General features: G+C 40.4%; 1 protein-coding gene across 12 annotated transcripts in view; it reads left to right on the top strand.

The window, feature by feature from the left end:
* The window catches only part of UNC80 (unc-80 homolog, NALCN channel complex subunit), a 120,496-nt gene that overhangs the window by 76,710 nt on the left and 26,090 nt on the right, over window positions 1-17,696 (top strand). For all 12 annotated transcript variants that reach the window (XM_032446031.1, XM_032446027.1, XM_015867943.2 and 9 more), the window contains 15 exons: window positions 592-678; window positions 1,485-1,668; window positions 2,311-2,405; window positions 3,243-3,332; window positions 3,699-3,800; window positions 6,121-6,301; window positions 6,836-7,104; window positions 8,262-8,396; window positions 9,173-9,311; window positions 10,419-10,515; window positions 11,169-11,339; window positions 11,546-11,638; window positions 13,591-13,626; window positions 13,946-14,164; window positions 17,014-17,214. In XM_032446031.1, coding sequence (XP_032301922.1) covers window positions 592-678; window positions 1,485-1,668; window positions 2,311-2,405; window positions 3,243-3,332; window positions 3,699-3,800; window positions 6,121-6,301; window positions 6,836-7,104; window positions 8,262-8,396; window positions 9,173-9,311; window positions 10,419-10,515; window positions 11,169-11,339; window positions 11,546-11,638; window positions 13,591-13,626; window positions 13,946-14,164; window positions 17,014-17,214 — 2,099 coding nt within the window. The remainder of the gene's footprint in view (window positions 1-591; window positions 679-1,484; window positions 1,669-2,310; window positions 2,406-3,242; window positions 3,333-3,698; window positions 3,801-6,120; window positions 6,302-6,835; window positions 7,105-8,261; window positions 8,397-9,172; window positions 9,312-10,418; window positions 10,516-11,168; window positions 11,340-11,545; window positions 11,639-13,590; window positions 13,627-13,945; window positions 14,165-17,013; window positions 17,215-17,696) is intronic.

The following is a 17,696-nucleotide window of genomic DNA, read 5'->3' on the forward strand; positions in this document are numbered from 1 at the left end:
TAAGTTAGCCTTGAACAGATGTTTAGTGAAGCACAACCCTTTCTATCAAAGATACTACCTCCACTCATGCCTGTTCTGTTTTCTCTCAAATGTGGGGGTGGCGTTGTCTCTCAGTCTGCCTGTCCTTCCCACCTTAAGAAATGTATTAGTCTGCCTTAAAGAAAGCATTTTCTAGTGGAAGGAAAGTTAGATTCTTCCCACATCTCCTATCTAGCAACCTGAGCTGAGTGGTGCTAGATTTCACAGCTTGTCTGCAAAATTAACTCAGCAGCCATTTGTTGTAATAAGCAGGAGTTAGTATAATTATAGGGAGACGGGTGCAGAACCAGGATAAATACAGTCAGGATAAATGACAGTAATGTCCTTTCTCTGATTAAAAAGGCAGACGTTGGCCTGGGTGCCGTGCCCTGGGTCTTATTTTGGGAAATATAATAGCAGTCACAAGCAGAGAGTTCTATTTCATGTACCTACAGACACAGCTGAACGAAGGGATTAAACAAAAATAGAAATGAACAAAGCTCAGGAAGACAAAAGGGAGAAATCCGTTTTTTATTTTGTGACAGAAAGAAAAAGCATTTGCTCTTTTTCCAGGATGAGCTAATGTATATGTTAAGGAAGCTTTTGTTGAATATTGGGGACTTTCCTGCGCAGACATCTCATATCCTCTTTAATTACTTGGTAAGTAGCTTGGGGGTTGACTGTGCAGCCCATAATCTTACCCCTGTCTGTATGTGTCTTAAGAAATTAATGCTACAATCTGCAAGGAAAAAGGTGGTCTTTAACTATTAATTTATAGGTCATATCTGCTTCTGGCTCTAGATTCAAATTACTTAAACCAGCCTTTCATTCCTTAAAGGGAGAGGAGAAGGAATCTTTAACTTCTTGTTAAGCCCCTACATTCCCTGTCCTGGATTTCTGAGTTGAGTCACGAATGATGAATTGTAGACAAATAGGATGATCACAGTTGCAGAAACCATTTATTATTTTACTTAATTTTCATTCAGAAAATGCTTTGGTTGTGAATGGTCTCATTGGAATAAATTATAAGCTTCTTTTATAGTTATGAAAAATGCATTTGTTGGAGTTCTTTCAATTAAGTGATGAAAAAACAGACAAGATAGGTGCTACTCCAGGCGCTTTCCAGTGTATGTTAAGTGTCTGTGAGGCAGTACATAAAAGCAGAAGGTACATGGAGTCTTGTAATGGAGAAGTTCTCCATTTTCCTTATTCACAATGGCTTTTAAGACTGGGTTGCAATTGCACTTTTCTCCCCCCATCCTCATCCTCTGCAGGAAAAGAAAGAATAGTAGAGGCAAATTGTTCTGTATTATGTATAAACTTTCAGGATGTAAGCTTAATTTAGGGTTTGTCCTCTGAGTGAGGAGAGAGAGAGAGAAGAACCGTGTTCTTGTTCTGTGTTTCTGCAATCCCCTAAACAGTTCGAGTGTGTATAATCTGATACTCCTCTTACTTATTACTTGCAGGTAGGACTGATCATGTATTTTGTACGCACTCCATGTGAATGGGGCATGGATGCCATTTCTGCCACGCTAACCTTCCTTTGGGAAGTGGTGGGTTATGTTGAAGGGCTTTTTTTCAAGGATCTCAAACAGACTATGAAGAAGGAACAGTGTGAAGTGAAACTGCTGGTGACTGCCTCAATGCCAGGTATAAGAAATGAGTCCTTAAGCCTCCTTCACTTCCAAGTTCACATGCTCTTACCAAAAAATAGATCTACCAGTACTGCACTAGGCCTACTCTGAATGGCTGCATAAGTCACTTTTGCTTGAATTGAGGATTCAGTCAGTAAATTCTACCTTTAATTCCTTGAGAATTAGAAGGCAACTTTAAGAGCTCTGAAAGAAGCAAGCAAAATGAATGAGAACAGTCTTTTTAACTCAGAACTTTATGCCAGTTGGGGTGTGAAAAACTGGCAGTATGATCATTGTAAGATGCAGCCTCTCATTTAAGTCTCCTGAGATCCCCAAAAGAGTGTGCTGTGAGCTTGGAGCTTCATGAGTCAGGCAAGAAATTTCTTGGTGAAAAACATATTCAACACTTTAGGCCTGTTCCTTTTCCTGACTTGTTGCTGTTAAAATTACCAGCTCCCTATTTTAGGAACAGATCAATTTCTCGCTAACTACAGAATTGTGAGCCTGTGCTATCAGCACATAACACATTCCAGGCAGGACTGGCACTGTCTGTCTGCCCAGGAATTAACATTAACTGTTACTTTTCCTTCATGGCAGTCTTTTGAAACAGAGCTAATTAAAGAGGCCAGGGAGAATGCAACTGCTTTTCTTCCTTTAGGCACAAAGACCCTTGTTGTGCATGGACAGAATGAGTGTGACATACCAACTCAATTACCTGTCCATGAAGACACGCAGTTTGAGGCTCTTCTGAAGGTGAGTTTTTGAACTGAATGAACTATTAAGTGGGTTTTTTTTACTTGCCATACCTGGATGCCACTCTGCCTGAGCTTCCTGTTTTAGCGTCAGATCTGCTGCTACAAGCACTTCTGTGTACATATGAGGAAACCTTAGTTGTCTGAAAACACAATCTCCTCTTAGAGGGTAATAGAAATGTGCTGCAAGTACATTCGAATACATTGCAGCTTCTTATCCCTTGTTTGTTTTTTTTTTTAAATTTAACTTAATTTTATTTTATCAACACTGAAGACAATGATTAGGATCAGAAAGAGCAGAAATGATTATTTGGTAGCCATTATGATACGTTAGGATTTAGGAGATGTAAAATCAGTTCCCTTTTGTGCCCAATTATTTCCAGGATGAACTTAACCAAGCTACGTAAGAAAAAGACATGTAGAAACCTCTTACGTTTTAATGGAATCATGCACCTCGGTGCTTTAAAGGGTCTGAACTGTAGTGTCTCTGTCCCCTATTTCTAAAACTTGATTAAAAAGAAGTAGCATGTAAGTAGAAGTTACGATGCCCGTATGGGCAATATGACTGGACAGAAACATGCGGTATGAAAATCTCTAAATAGTACCAATATTCAAGACTCTGACATTGGTTTGCCTTGATTGTTGTGAACACATTAATGTACTTAATGATTAAAAAAAAAAAAAGAATGAAGAAGTAACGCAACAAGAGTCACAGAGCCTACAAGGCTGACAGACGTTCAGGTTTGTGCCCTTATATGCAGGATATTCTTGTAGATATTGAGGTGTTTGTACAAGACAGTTATTAAGTATCAGAAAGTTTCTCTTTCTTCCTCTTCAGGAGTGTCTGGAGTTTTTTAACATACCTGAAACACAGTCTTCTCACTACTTTTTAATGGATAAGCGATGGAATCTCATTCATTACAACAAGGTAAGGCAAAGGTCAGGTACAGATAGCTTGGTTCTTTACATCTTGTCCCTTATAAACATCAGGGTTATCTGAAGGGAAACGAGGCAGCTCATAAGCAGAATTCTGTCCTGCAGGCACCGCATCTCTGGTATTTAGTTGTGTGTGGTAAAAGATTGAAGTCTGACAGAAAGATGAAGTGATAGAAGTATCCCTTGTCATTGTGTCCAGCTTTCCCAGAAAAGAGAGAGAGCAAATTTCTCTTCTGTTCATGCTGTGCCCAAAATCTTCAGAAAGGATGAAAAAAGAGCCTTATATTGAGTTCTAATGAACAATGCTGTTGCAATTACATTTGTTTAAAAATTCACTTCACTGTTTCTTTCCTGGCAGACCTATGTTCGTGACATTTATCCCTTCCGGAGATCAGTTTCTCCCCAGCTCAACCTTGTGCAGATGCATCCAGAAAAGGGTCAAGAGCTCATTCAGAAGCAGGTATCTTACTGTCACTTAAGATCTCTTTCCATAAACAAGCCCTGTAAATAAAACTTTCCTTCCTTTTTAAAGGCCTCCACTCATACTGAGTGAGCTCTGCTGGAGAAGCAGCAGTTGGCATAAAATCTGTCTAGGTGCCGCTTGACAGATGTATGGTATTTAAGAAGAGCCAAAGAATGTGAATGTGAATTCCCTCCCCCTCTCTCCATACAGCTTTTTCAGGTGGATTATTTTGCATTCTCCTACACTTGGCCAGAACAACTTCAGTTGACTCAGCTTTAAAAGATGCTTGTTGCTTTCTTAAACATGACCCCTGGCTCTTTCAGAACCTTTTCTCCATGAGAGCCATCTGGCTGTGGATCAGACAGTATTTGTTTTACCTTGCTGTCTGTCCTCTGACTGTAAAGAATGCTCCTTGTCTTGCTTTCAGGTACTAGTCTTTTAGTACAGCCACCACTAGTGATGCTCAAGGAGCAATTGTTTCTTCAGGGGAAACAATCAGAAGGGCACTGTCTTCCCCATTTCACAGCCTCATGACCTGATAATCTATCAGATCCTGCTAACGCTCTACAGCTCCTAGGAGCTCTTTACAGAAACTGGAGGAGAGAGCAGTGCTTTTAATGTACTACAGCCTCCTGAGAGTATCATTTCCTTAGACAGAAAGACAGCAGTATTGAGTCCACTCCACCTGTAGAAAACCTTATGCATTTTTTCTCCACAAAAACAAAGTTTTCTCAGCAGTTTACATCTGAATACTTAGGGAAAAGTTGCTCTAGCTGTATCTGCAAAGGTGATACTAAGCAGGAAATAAAAAGGAAGGGGAATGTGGTTAAACTGTTAGAAGTTTTAATGGTTATATCATTCTAGCCACAAAGCAGCTGCTGTAGTTGCGTCCCTGGCGATGTGAGCATGCAAAGAGGAAGATATCATTGGGAAACATTATAAAAATTAACTGTGAAGCTGCTTTAGAGAAACAAGCTGCTAAAATAATGGCTAACTTTGTTAATGCCATTGTGTGGGTGTAGTACAGAATAGGGAAATATCTCATGTGCTGCATCTGTCAGTAGAAATTCTATAAAAATATGAAAATGACTTGGAATTGCTTTGGTTGCTTCACTGCCAGAAATTATTCTCACTGTTCCATACATCAAATAATTGAGCTATTTGTGCCCTATGTGACCCAAAAACATTAGAATGGCCTGCCCAGATTTCTCAGGGCATTATTTTACATTCCATATTTCTCTATTTGGAGCACTTGGAAGCTAACGTATTTCCAAGGTAAAACTTTTATCTGTTTTACAAGCATCTGCTGCCCTCTTTGTAGTCATGCAGCAAGATGCTGGACAGCATCTAGCTCGGGGAAAGAAAACAGCACAGTGGAGTCTGCCTACTAGGCAGCAATCGGTGCAGAAGTTGTACTGTTTGAACACACTATTGTAGAGTGAGTGCATGTAAGAGGAAGGCCATAGCGACTGCAGGATGTGGGAAGCTGAGATTTGTCCCATGTTAAGCCACATGCTCTAAGTTTTGGCTTCAACCCAGAAGCTGAAAGCTGTCTTGAAACTGCTTCCAAAGACAGTTGCTTCTGCTACCAAGCGCAGCTCTGACTTATGGTTGCTGTTAGAATCAAAATAGAATAGCTGCCTGATTAGTCCTACCCTTCAGATGTTGAAAGGATGCTGAATGGATCTGAGTTTATCAGCTGTGTAAACCAGAATTCGTTATCAAAGTCAGCAGGACTTTGTTTGTTTACAGTAGCTGAGAATTTGATCTGCCTTGTTTTATGATTACTTTTCTTTTGGAACTAGGGTTCCATACATTTGCAATAGCCAGACTTGCAGTAGTTCCAGCCTTTATCCAGAAGGAAAGGTAGTCATCCCAACATAATGTTGCTATTGTCTAGGACCTTGCAGAGAGTAAGTGCAACTGTATGGCTTTCAGTTTGGAGTTGTTTGGTCTCTGATCACCTTGGGCCCCACACAAGCAGAGTTTACATTTACATTGATCTATAAATGACTGCATTGCAAATTTGCAAAGTGTTTGACAGTCACTCATGGTCCTCTACAACACTGGATTGGAAGGAGTTAGAACCTGTTTACAAACACAGCCCATCTATGCTGAATGGAGCTAAAAAACACTGGTTGTACAAATGCTGCACAAGGGCACAATACTTGCATGTTGAATTTCATCAACTTCCTGTCAACCACAAGTGCTTCTTCTCTGCCTTCAGAGAAGGCTGCGGAAGCTTACCTGGAAATTCATGTACGTATATACAAGAGCTTTTTTATTAGACTGATTGTGATTCTTGTTTCTTATTCAGGTGTTCACCCGTAAACTAGAAGAAGTAGGGCGGGTGTTGTTCCTCATATCACTGACACAGAAAATCCCGACTGCCCACAAACAGTCACACGTATCGATGCTGCAGGAAGACCTCCTCCGTTTGCCTTCATTTCCCCGAAATGCCATTGATGCTGAGTTCTCACTCTTCAGTGATCCCCAAGGTATGGCCTTTTGATGGCTTTCTGTGGTGGTTGCGTAGGGCTCAGAAGGTTTATGTGAGGCATTTAGTTTGTCTTAGAAACACAGGCTACAAAACTACACTGGAAGCTTATAAATCTCTTCCTAGTGAAAATGATGCATCGCTGTTGGTTTGTAAGCACAGCAGTAAAAAGGGCTTTGCTGCATTAAACGCCTCCAGACAAAGCTACTTTCTTTGGACATAAACAGGAATATAATCATGTATTGAAATTATGCATGAGGCTACAGCTTGAGCTGTGTCCAGCTGTGTACTCCCCAGAACACAGAAGTTCTTGACAAACTAGGGTGAGTCTTCATGTGCCTTGTTTTCAGTTGAGAATGGTTCAAGCCCTATAGGCGCTTGCAGAAGTTCAGAATGGATGAAGTCATTTCAGAAAGGCAGAATTAGGGTCAGTCTCTGTGGGAGGGTTCTCTGGATAAACCTTTAGCTTATGTGAGTGTTGTGAGGCTGACCATCATAGACAGAGTTGATTACTTTTGCCTTTTCTCCCCCACAGCTGGAAAAGAGCTCTTTGGTCTTGACACCCTTCAGAAAAGCTTGTGGATTAAGCTGCTGGAAGAGATGTTTCTTGGCATGCCTAGCGAGTTCCCCTGGGGGGATGAGATCATGCTGTTCTTGAATGTCTTCAATGGTGCCCTGATCCTGCACCCTGAAGACAGTGCCTTGTTGAGGCAGTACGCTGCCACAGTCATCAACACAGCTGTGCACTTTAACCACCTCTTCTCCCTCAGTGGGTACCAGTGGGTGCTCCCAAGCATGTTGCAGGTGAGCTATTTCCATGAAAAATACAAGGGAAGACTTAACAAGTGGGCATTTTATTATAGAAATGACTATTAATGGATAAAATTAAAAATTTCCTTCCGTTGTCACTACTCTGTTAGAGCTGTTGCATTTATCCAAAAGAAGTTACAAGGAAATGTTATTTCCACTGGAGTGGCCTGCAGCTTCTTCCACTTGATGGAATTAATATATTGTTAGCCATTTCCTTTTTTTCAAGTAAATAAAATCTTGTGAGTGTAGCAGGCCATGGCAATAAGCCTGTAGGAAGCTTGTGGTTGTACTAAAAATGTGGTTGTGCTTCAGCCTACTAGCACACTAACAGAGTACTTTTTTGCAGAGGTCTAACAAACATTTTTAGAAACCTCCAAGAAACATGTGCTGTAATGTGAATTTTGCATTACTATAAAATTTCAGCATTACATCTGGCAAACCTCAATACAATTGACTGCCTCTGCTCCAAGCCTCTCAAATATTTGTACTAGCAGAGATGTGCAGATGGGCAATTGAAATGGACAAAAGAAGGAAGTACAGTCAAACTGTTCCTAAGAATTTATGCTGTTAATATATCTGAGAAATAGATCTCGCTTCTTTGGCTTTGTGTTCAGTGTCCAGTTCAGAAGAAGTGCTGCTCTAAAAAGCTTGACATGTCTTTAAAGTGGGCAGAACTGTAATTGTGTTGATTGATAGTTGAGGAGTTTGGATTGTCTTGACAAAGTGGATATGCAGTCTGAATATATGGAAAAAGAAAAAAGAAAGAACAGATAATGTTGATCAGGCTGGACAGTTGTAGGTTCTTGATTAGGAATAATCAGCAGCATGAATGTTCGGAATGGAAGACAGCTGATTCTGTAGCACTTCTGTAGGACAGAATATTGGAGTTGTTATAGCTTCAAAGCTAAGTAAGAATCAAGTGTGTTTCTGTTGAAGGATGAAAAAGATAAAGGAAACATATCATATAACATTCTGGAGTTGACTATAGAGAATTGTATCTTGTGAAAGATGCATGGAATAATTCTGCTGCTCCAAGCAACAACACTCCTGACTTGTTTTCAGGCTGCAGTTGATGCAGTGTGAGGATAGGAGTTGAAGAAGCCTTACGCTGGAGTAAAGTAGTACTTCCATGTCATTTTATGTTTGTTTAGGTATATGCTGACTATGAAAGCAACCCACAGTTACGCCAAGCAATGGAGTTTGCATGCCGCCAGTTCTACGTTCTACATCGCAAGCCCTTCATTCTGCAGCTGTTTGCAAGTGTCGCCCCTCTGCTGGAGTTCCCTGTGAGTAGAAGCCATTCCCTAGGTTTGGTGTGGGGGAGCCTGTGTGCACAGCCAGCCTTCCATCAGAGATCAGAAAGAGGAAACAGCTGGAGCATCTGCGCCGTTCTAATTGACCACATACTTACTGCAGTTGGTGTTACACTGAACCATTACCTCATCTTATATTTTCTCACTTCCGTTCATCAGTTGATTGAGCAGCATGTTGAGATAATGAGCCACTGGTGTCTAGGGTAGTAAATATAGTTTCACTTTAAATATCTGCGTATAAATAGGCTATGAAAGGGCAGTACAGATTTGCAACTCTTTAAATGCAGATCTTTTCTTAGAATGCAGTTGTATGAACAGAAAGCTTGTTGCCAAGTGTTAGTACATATGAGCTCTAAGACTGGATGAGCCATGTTTGGAAATCCTCACTAATTAATTTTTAGCATTGTAGTGAGGTGAAAATTGTTAATCGAATTATAATTTAAAGTGGAACTGTTAGATCTAAGTGCACATACACTGTAAGCGCATGCATCCTTCTTAGCAGGGCAGCAATGATCTGCTTTCTATGGCAAGTAAAGTTATGTGTGGTGTTCGTATTGTTTCCAGTATAGCATCAATCTGTGGAATCAGGCAAGGCTTATTGCTTTCGAGCAGTAAGCCCATGAACTCCGTGTGAGCTCTCTGTCAAAAAAATAAGCAGGCAAACCAAAAAAGGGCTGTCGATACTTCGTGTAAAGATTGTCAGGATGCACACAGACCCTCAGAAAATCAGCCATGTGTCATTGAAACAGGATGCTGCAAACAACGGAACCAGCAAAGGAGTGTCAGCTCAGTGCCTGTTCGACCTGCTGCAGTCCTTAGAGGGAGATACTCCAGACATTTTGGACATCTTAGAGCTGGTGAAAGCAGAAAAGCCTCTCAAGTCATTAGGTAACAGCAAATAATCCTTTATTCAGTAATTCCGCTTTGCAAATTATTGATTAAACATAGATCTGATGCAGCTTATTTTATTTTTCTTCTTTTACTTCTCCCAGAGTGCAGTAATGTCTGTTTCTTATGCCTCATGAATCTTGTAAGGATGCCTTTATTACCACCATACACTAGATATTTTCTGCAGGAAAGGAATTTTTCATTTATTTTAATCCAAAGCTCCTTTTTCTGCATTGAGCCTACTAGTCTGAAGCTCGCCCCTGGCATTTTAAATTTTATCATGTGTGGGTGAAGAATAAAGATGGCTAATAAACTATATCATGCTGACAAGATCAGTGTCATCTTTTCCCCTCTGCCACACTGGCAGGAAATCAAAACATCCTCTCCTGTGGGCAGACTATGACTAGTAACTGATGGATGCCATTCAGACTGCCAGTCATGCTGAGTTCTAGGAGGGAAGCTGATTTATTACAAAGCAGAATATATATGGCTGTGCAAGACACTGCCTCTCTTGGTATTTAGCCATACAATGCAGCATTTAAGAATGCGGCTGCTGTGTGACTTGCAGGGAAATAATTCTGTCTGATTTTTATAAGGATTCCAAATTTGCACTTTACTTAAATAATGCCAATTTTGGTCAAGTAGTCTTAGCATTCAAGCTTTGTTTTATCCTGGAATTTTATGATGCTGTCATCAGTGGTGCATCGATGTCATTTTTAGTATAGTGGAAGCATCTAGGAAAAAGCAGATAAAGGATAAAAAAATTTCTAAAGCAGACATGTGTCTTTGTCATGAATGTGCTTAAGAATTTGCTAGTGATGGGTAATGTATGAAAGGGACTACAGCATGAGCAGTAAGCCTTTATGCTCTGCAGTGATTTGACTTACTAAGAATTGTTTCTCGCTTACTGAGCTCTTGGATGTTGATACAAGTGGGAGTTCAGCACCCTTCTATGTTATAGACTTACTTTGTCAATAATCAGCTCATTAGGGAGCCTTAACATGAGAAACAAGCGACTGAAAATGGGGGAAAGAAGGGAGTGTGCTAGCTCTTTTCATATTTGTTGTGTTTGTGTGCTAATTTTCTCCTGTTGTTTTATTCCCTCAGACTTCTGCTATGGAAATGAGGACCTGACATTTTCGATCAGTGAAGCCATCAAGCTATGTGTGACAGTGGTGGCCTATGCTCCTGAGTCATTCAGAAGGTGCTGATCTATTTTCCTGTTTTGTGCAGACTCAGAGAAGGCCTAAAAGTTGCATATGGCATGAGAAATCAAAACAGAGGGCGTAGAAATGCAACCAAAGCACTATGCTTCTCTGTGAGGCCTAGCCTCTGCTTCTTGATGCATTTCTTAGGGCACCAGCTCCAGTTCTAACCAGCTGCTGGAAGCAGTGCTGAGATGGGTGGCAGTCTGAGCAACACCAAGTAGGCTGTATTTCCAGATGGGGGGCCACATAGTGTTTTTACAGTTACTGTTGCTGGAGAGGCACTGGAAGGCAAAAACAGGCAGCTGGAAAGAACAGGAAGATGCATAGAGATGGGAAAGCAAAAAGGGTAGTGTCTAAGAAGAAACCAGAGAAGAAAGGAGTTTTTGGAACAGAAAACAAACATCTGCAAATGGATGACTTATTCAGAAGATACCTGAAAGTTCAGACTTTTCCTACTATTGTTTCATTTTTCCCTGAAGTCCCTTATAGGAGAGTTTATTTGGCCCAAGGCTGATTACCTATTGAGAAGCAATGGTATCACAGGCCAGTGGGGGGTTCAGGGGCCTTCAGAAAGAATCTGAAGTCTCCACCTGATGCGAGTTTCAGGATTGACAGGATGTAACACACCAAGTAATGGTTGTTTTTCCAGCCTCCAGATGCTGATGGTCTTGGAAGCGTTGGTTCCCTGTTACTTGCAGAAACTGAAGCGACAAACATCTCAAGCGGAAACTGTGACAGCAGCTCGTGAGGAGATTGCTGCTATGGCTGCACTTGCCACCTCTTTGCAGGCCCTTTTATACAGTGTTGAAGTTCTCACCAGGTAACTTACACTCCACACGTCTCAGGATGTTTTTGCTCATCAGTCTGGGGAAAAGCAGTGAACAAGTGCTCATTATACTTGAGTTTGTTTACCAAGTCTAAACCTCAACCATTAAAGTTAAAGCTAGGTTTCACTAGACCACAAGCAGAATTTCAGTGCACTTAGTGGATGCAGTTTTAGCATGTTATTCACCTTCCCTTTGTTAGGCCTATGACAGCCCCACAGATGAGTCGATGTGACCAAGGCCACAAAGGCACTACAGCAGCTAACCATACCATGTCAGCAGGTGTGAACACCAGGTAAGCCAGTGGATTTTTCTTTCTTTCTTGTCCTTCTAAGCAGCTTTTCTGTTGTTTTTTTTTTGTTGTTGTTGTTTTTTTGTTTTTTTTTGTTTTTTGGGAGTAAGGTAATGTCTGCACTGAGTGCTTCCTCAGTTGTCTGAGAAGGTACTCTAGATATTGTGGGAGAAAACAGTCAGATAAAAAGCACACAGCGTAGAACTGAATTTCTGACAATAACCAAAATCTCCAACACTGTAAATTCTTGTTTAAAACCATGTTACTAAATAGAAGACAAGAATGTCGAAATAGAAGACATTCATCCTTAATAGCCCTTTTTTGTTTTGTTCTTTGCACTCCAGCAGTATACTGACAAAACAACTATGTCCTTCATTTCACTGCTTTCTTCTTTCAAGTCCACTGTTAGAGAGCCACTGGACAGAGGCCATTTGTGTTGCGGAAGGATTTGATCCTTCGGGCCTTGTTCTAAATGACTGAGCAGCAACAAGACCTCAAACTGTGTGTGTCTGTTGAGACTCACAGAAATTAGCACCTCCTCTAGTTTTCTTTCAATCCATTTATTTTGCCTTTTTTTCCTTTCCTTTGGTGTCTTTCTATTGCCTTTGCCTCCATTTTGGCTTCTCATTTTTTTGTTTTATTGGGGGGTTACAGGTAACAAAGGAGAATATGAGAAAAAGGGAAGTGACTGGAAATATTTCTGCCTTTCTTTATAAAAATACAACAAGAAAAATAACTTTGCACAGAGGAAAGGGAATAAGGAAGAAGATGCCAGCAGACTGTAATACTGCTTCTTTCATATTGGCCATTCAGATGAGGATGCTGTGGGAAAAAGGCCACTAGACAATTTGTACAGAGCAAGGGCTTGAAACATCTTGTTACTGTTCTTTCAGAGCACAGTATTCCTTCTTAAATTCTCTTTTGTTGTTAAAAGCAGATAATAAGTCTGTGCACAGCCCATAGGGGGCCAGTAAAGTACCATGGGCTGTGCTAGACTCTAAATCAGGAATATATTTTTGGCAAGTCATGTTTTGCAAGTTGTTCCATTTCTTCTTTTGTACTGAAGAGAGATAGAAAGCTCTTTCCATGTGAATTTCAAAGGATTATTATATCACTTTATAGTGTACACATCTTGGTTGGTAACTTCTGGAATCAATTTGTTGCTCTTTAAGACTGTTACATCCAGGCTTTGGAGTACAGCAGTGCATCCAACACTGATTTGTGTCTCAGTCCAGGATCTGAATGTTCCTGGTTGTAGCGGTGTAATGGAAAGTAATGCCTTATTTATGTTGTTTGTCTGCTGACTTTGGAAAGCAGTTAATGTGTATCTGCTGACAGTCCAAGTAGAGACTCCCAGTGCTGTGTGACTTGAACACACTAGTTTAAATTTCCAGATATTTCTCATTATCAAGCGTTCAGTCTCAGATCCAAAAACATTTCTGCACTGCTCTAGTTTTCCTGCCCTTATTTCTTCTGCTATCATTGCAACAGACATCTGCTAGCAACAGCAGGAATCTCACGGTGATAGAATGGATGCTGTTTCAGCCTTGGATATGTTAGCCAGAGGTGCAGGGTTTGTTAGCACTTTCTCAACAAAAGTACCAAGAGAAAATGACAACAAAACAATACTCTGATGTACTCTTTCCACAAGATAAGCTCTAGCTTAATTAGACCAAACACTGGAGTTAAAGTTATTAAGTGAAATTGCTTGAAAACCTTATTTTTTCATTTTATAGTGAAGGCAATAACTATGACAGTTTGTTTTGTTTGCTGCCAGGTGGGAGGTAAAGGCTATTTAGTGTGTTCACTAAGTACGTGTGGTCATGGTTCCAGTGATAAAAGTTACTGTCCTGCCCATGGAGAGTGGCTAGAACATTGTCACCCTCTTGGGGTAAGGCGCTGTTCAGGCATTCCTAAGATGCTGTTTTACAACTGCACTGTTTCTGTTTTCCCAGGTATCCAGAACAGGGAGCCAAACTGCACTTTATCAGGTACAGTAAAATCTTCACTCAGTCTTCTCTGACATGAGGAACTGTTTTACAGCACTTTCCAGGTTCATTGGGTCTCACCCACTGTTGCTGTGACAGGCAACCTTTTTCAAAGCAAGACAGCAAAGGATAGTTCATTTTTCTCATTCCTAAAGACTTTGCAGCTGGCTTTTTTGTTGTTTTTTTTTTAATTTATTTTATTTGCAGGTGCAACTATTTTTTATTTTCAACTGCAGGTGAAAGCATCTCCTGTAAAACAAACGTAAAAGGCTCTTCTGCATGCAACACTTAATTCTTTTTTTTCTCATTTTGTATGTTCCAGGGAGAACCTTCATTTACTGGAGGAGGGCCAAGGTCTTCCCCGAGAGGAACTGGATGAACGAATTGCTAGAGAGGAGTTCAGGAGACCACGGGAGTCGCTGCTGAATATCTGCACTGAGTTTTACAAGCACTGTGGTCCAAGGCTGAAGATTTTGCAGAACCTGGCTGGAGAGCCCAGAGTCACCTCTCTGGAACTGCTGGATGTGAAGTCACACATGAGGTACTCCACAGACTTTCTGCTTTTCAGGGGGATTCGTTTCTTTTAGCTCTTGTCACAATAGCAGGAAGACTGTATCACTTTCTGTTAGTGTAGGCTTGCATGTTGCTCCCTGGACCATGCATGCTTTGGATGTTCTTTAGATTGTACTTTGTGCTGCTCGCATATAAGGAGAGTTTCTTAAGTTCACCATTTGTCTTGTTTAGAACCCTGTCTCCAGGGAGTGAAACAAAAGTGGAGTCTGATACATCAGAATAAGTTATGATGAGGAGCAGAGTAGGTAAGGCTTCCTCTCTAAGGCAAGGGATGAGGAAGTTGCCTATCTGGCTGAATGGGGCTTTTATCTTCTCCTGGGATGCATCAGAATGAGCTGCCAACAAATATAGAGAAGGGGTAAATAACCTCTGCACTACTCGGCATAAATGCCTGGAGTATGGAGTAGGACAGGGCAGAAGGCATGTACAGGACCATCACTGTGTGATAAGGCAGGAGCACAAGTTTTTTTTTAAATGTACAGCAGTGAGCCCAGAAGGCTGGTTGGGTGCTCACTGTAGATTACTTTTGTGGCTTACTGGCCTAGAAAGAGCTGAGTGAAGGCTTCTGATAGTTGGGACCTCATTCTCTGCTAAATATGTGCTTGTTGTTCATGTAACCACAAAACAGAGATAATTTGCTACTGAGAAATTTTTTCCAGATACTAAAGGGGAAAAAAAAAAAGGCATTGAGAAAAGAGGGAAGGGACCTGATTCTCTTGATAGTTTTTCATCATCTTCAGGGGAAATTCCTTTACCTGATCTTTCTACCTTTTTCACCATTAAAGCTTTGTAAAACACGCTGAAGGGAGACAAGTGCTAGCAGTGTGCAGAACCAGTTTTGTTCCTGCCCCCCTGGACCAAGGAAACCCTTGTATAAACATTTCTGTCTTTTACATTTATGCTCTGAAAACAAATGACAAAGCCCCTTATCAAGCAGGTTCTGTCACAATTAGAGATCTGTGTTTAGTTTTAATTTGGGTCTTCCTTAATTTGCTTTGGAGCTGGGAGGTGTCCCTTTGGTTGGTTTGTGTGTTTGCATTTTAACTGAACGTTTCCTTCCACCCTCTGGCAAGTACTTTGTAATTCAGAGGGTAGTTTTAAGCAGGAGATATCTGTTTCTGCACATGCGTGTCATTTCTGTATAGTGCTTAGCTGCAAACAAGCTGAAAATCTGATGGACCTGGGTGCTTTTCAATGCCATCTTAAGATTTTTTCATCCAAGGGATGTTAGCATCAGGAATTAATGCTAATTACATTATAAACTTTTAGCAATATGAATCAAGAACTTCAATCGTATATTAGGAAACCAAAGTGAGGTTCTCAGGACACATTACATCCCTAGTTAGATATATTTGTGTTGGGCTTTTTAATGATTTCAGTGGGAGCAAAAAATACATGTGTGATGAATGAATTTTCTTTGTTTCATGTAGTAAGGGGCTTACTTTTGTTTTCCATATTGAATTACAATCCTAGTCTTACATTTGCATCTAACACTCTGCTTATTAGTGACTGCGGTGGAACAAGAATTGCTTCATCATAGTTCCTCAATAAAAGGAACATTATCTGGTTTGTTACATAAATTCGTTTTCTAAGTGTCATTTAAATGACTAATAGGATTTAGTCACTGAAGGAACTAGACAGCAGATTTGCCAGAATGTAGTGTGACAGCCGTGGTCATTGGAGGCTGTCAGATGCCATTTCAGAGTCTACAGAAAACCAATTAATTGGCTGTTCCCTTCCAGCATGATTCATCTCACCTTACTTTAACCATTTCAAAGTGAAATATTTAGTCTGGAGAAATCATGAAGATCTTTTTGGAGCCAATGAAAAGAGTTGTTTATCTCAGTACTTCAGCATTTCCCAGGTTGCTTATTTCTTCCTGAACAGAGCCAGAATGCTAATTGAGAGTGGCATCTCAAGTTGAGTGAGGTGGATCTTAGAATTCATGATGCATTAGGAAATGGAATATACTGTTATATACTATTGATATTGATTTACTGGAAAGAAGCATAATTATATGATTTGAATTTTGTGGCGTTTAAGAAAACAGATCTACTCTGTAGTGGGACAAAGTTGTTTAATCTGAAGAGCTCAATTGCCCTTGATTTTGCTAGGTGGATTTTAAAGACAAGAGGAAGGTGTTCCACTAGTTGAAGGCGTTTCAGAAGAAACCCCATGGTATGAGTAGGATTTTCCCTTAATTTGCCACTACAAAGTCTAGTGACAGTTCAAGGAGCATGCAAGTTCCTACCTCTTTTGTTAGTAATTACAAGTAATATGGCTCTACTACTTGAGGATTTCTGGTAGACAAAGGCAAGTATTTCAGCAGCTACTTTTCCAACTGCAAGTGGAAGTTAAGTGTTGCCATGGCATTTCACAGTGTACAGAAAATGCCATTGGTAAGGCCGTCTGGGTGGGTTAGAAGGAACAAGAGCAGCACAATCTGTGGAAGTGTTAGGAGAAAAAGATGAAAGGAGTAATCATACAAAGTGCATGTTACGTAAACCTAGCAGATGACACTTCATTTTTAACAATTAACACCTGAAAGCTCCACAATGGTGCCTCTTAAAGTGTGGAGATTCAGCAAAAATAAGCACAAAACCAATTTCCATGTTCTAATCTTAATGACAGCTCGGTTGCTTTGTTTTTACTAATATAGGTGATTATTGATGTTTTCGGTGCATTTAATATCACCATAAAAATACACAGGCTTATATGCTCTTTAGACTATTTTATTTCTTTTTACTAGGCTAGCATGTGTGAAAAAGTGCAAGTTGTAGAGTACTAGAATTCTCTCTTAACAAGCTCTGGTTTTAGGTTGGCAGAAATTGCACATTCCCTGCTGAAACTGGCACCTTATGACACACAGACGATGGAAAGCAGAGGTCTCCGGCGCTACATCATGGAGATGTTACCCATCACTGACTGGACAGCTGAGGCGGTGAGGCCTGCCCTTATCCTCATCTTAAAGAGATTGGATCGTATGTTCAATAAAATTCACAAGATGCCTACTCTGAGGTAAGCAGGTACAATGGAAACCCTCTGGGGTCCGCTTCTGATGTTGCAAGCCTTGAAGTGTGGGTATGTCATCTAACTTAAACTGTTGTATTGCTGTGAACCTTTAAAATATTGGAAAATGAAGGTTTTTTCCTCTGTCAGTGTGCATTTATGTTGATGTTTTTTGTTGTGGCTTCTGATAAAAAGAAAAGAAATTTGTGGTTGTCAAGAACTACAGTGAGTACTTAGAGAAATGGTATGTTCTCTTTCTCCAAAATACATCCTCAGATTTGTACCTCTGCCCTCTATTTATTTTAGCTGTGAGTTAAGGAGATTAATGGAAAGTTAACTGAACTGTAGCAAGAGTATTTCAAGAATACCTTCTCACAAAAATGCTGTTATGTTCTCTGTAAAGATAAAAATAGTCTGGAGCTATGAGTAGCTTCTCAGTGTTCCTTCATATACAGAGCAGAACTGCAGCAGTGGAATCTGGTCAGTGACTT

The sequence above is a fragment of the Coturnix japonica genome, chromosome 7 (assembly GCF_001577835.2).
Source record: "Coturnix japonica isolate 7356 chromosome 7, Coturnix japonica 2.1, whole genome shotgun sequence".
Taxonomy (NCBI): domain Eukaryota; kingdom Metazoa; phylum Chordata; class Aves; order Galliformes; family Phasianidae; genus Coturnix; species Coturnix japonica.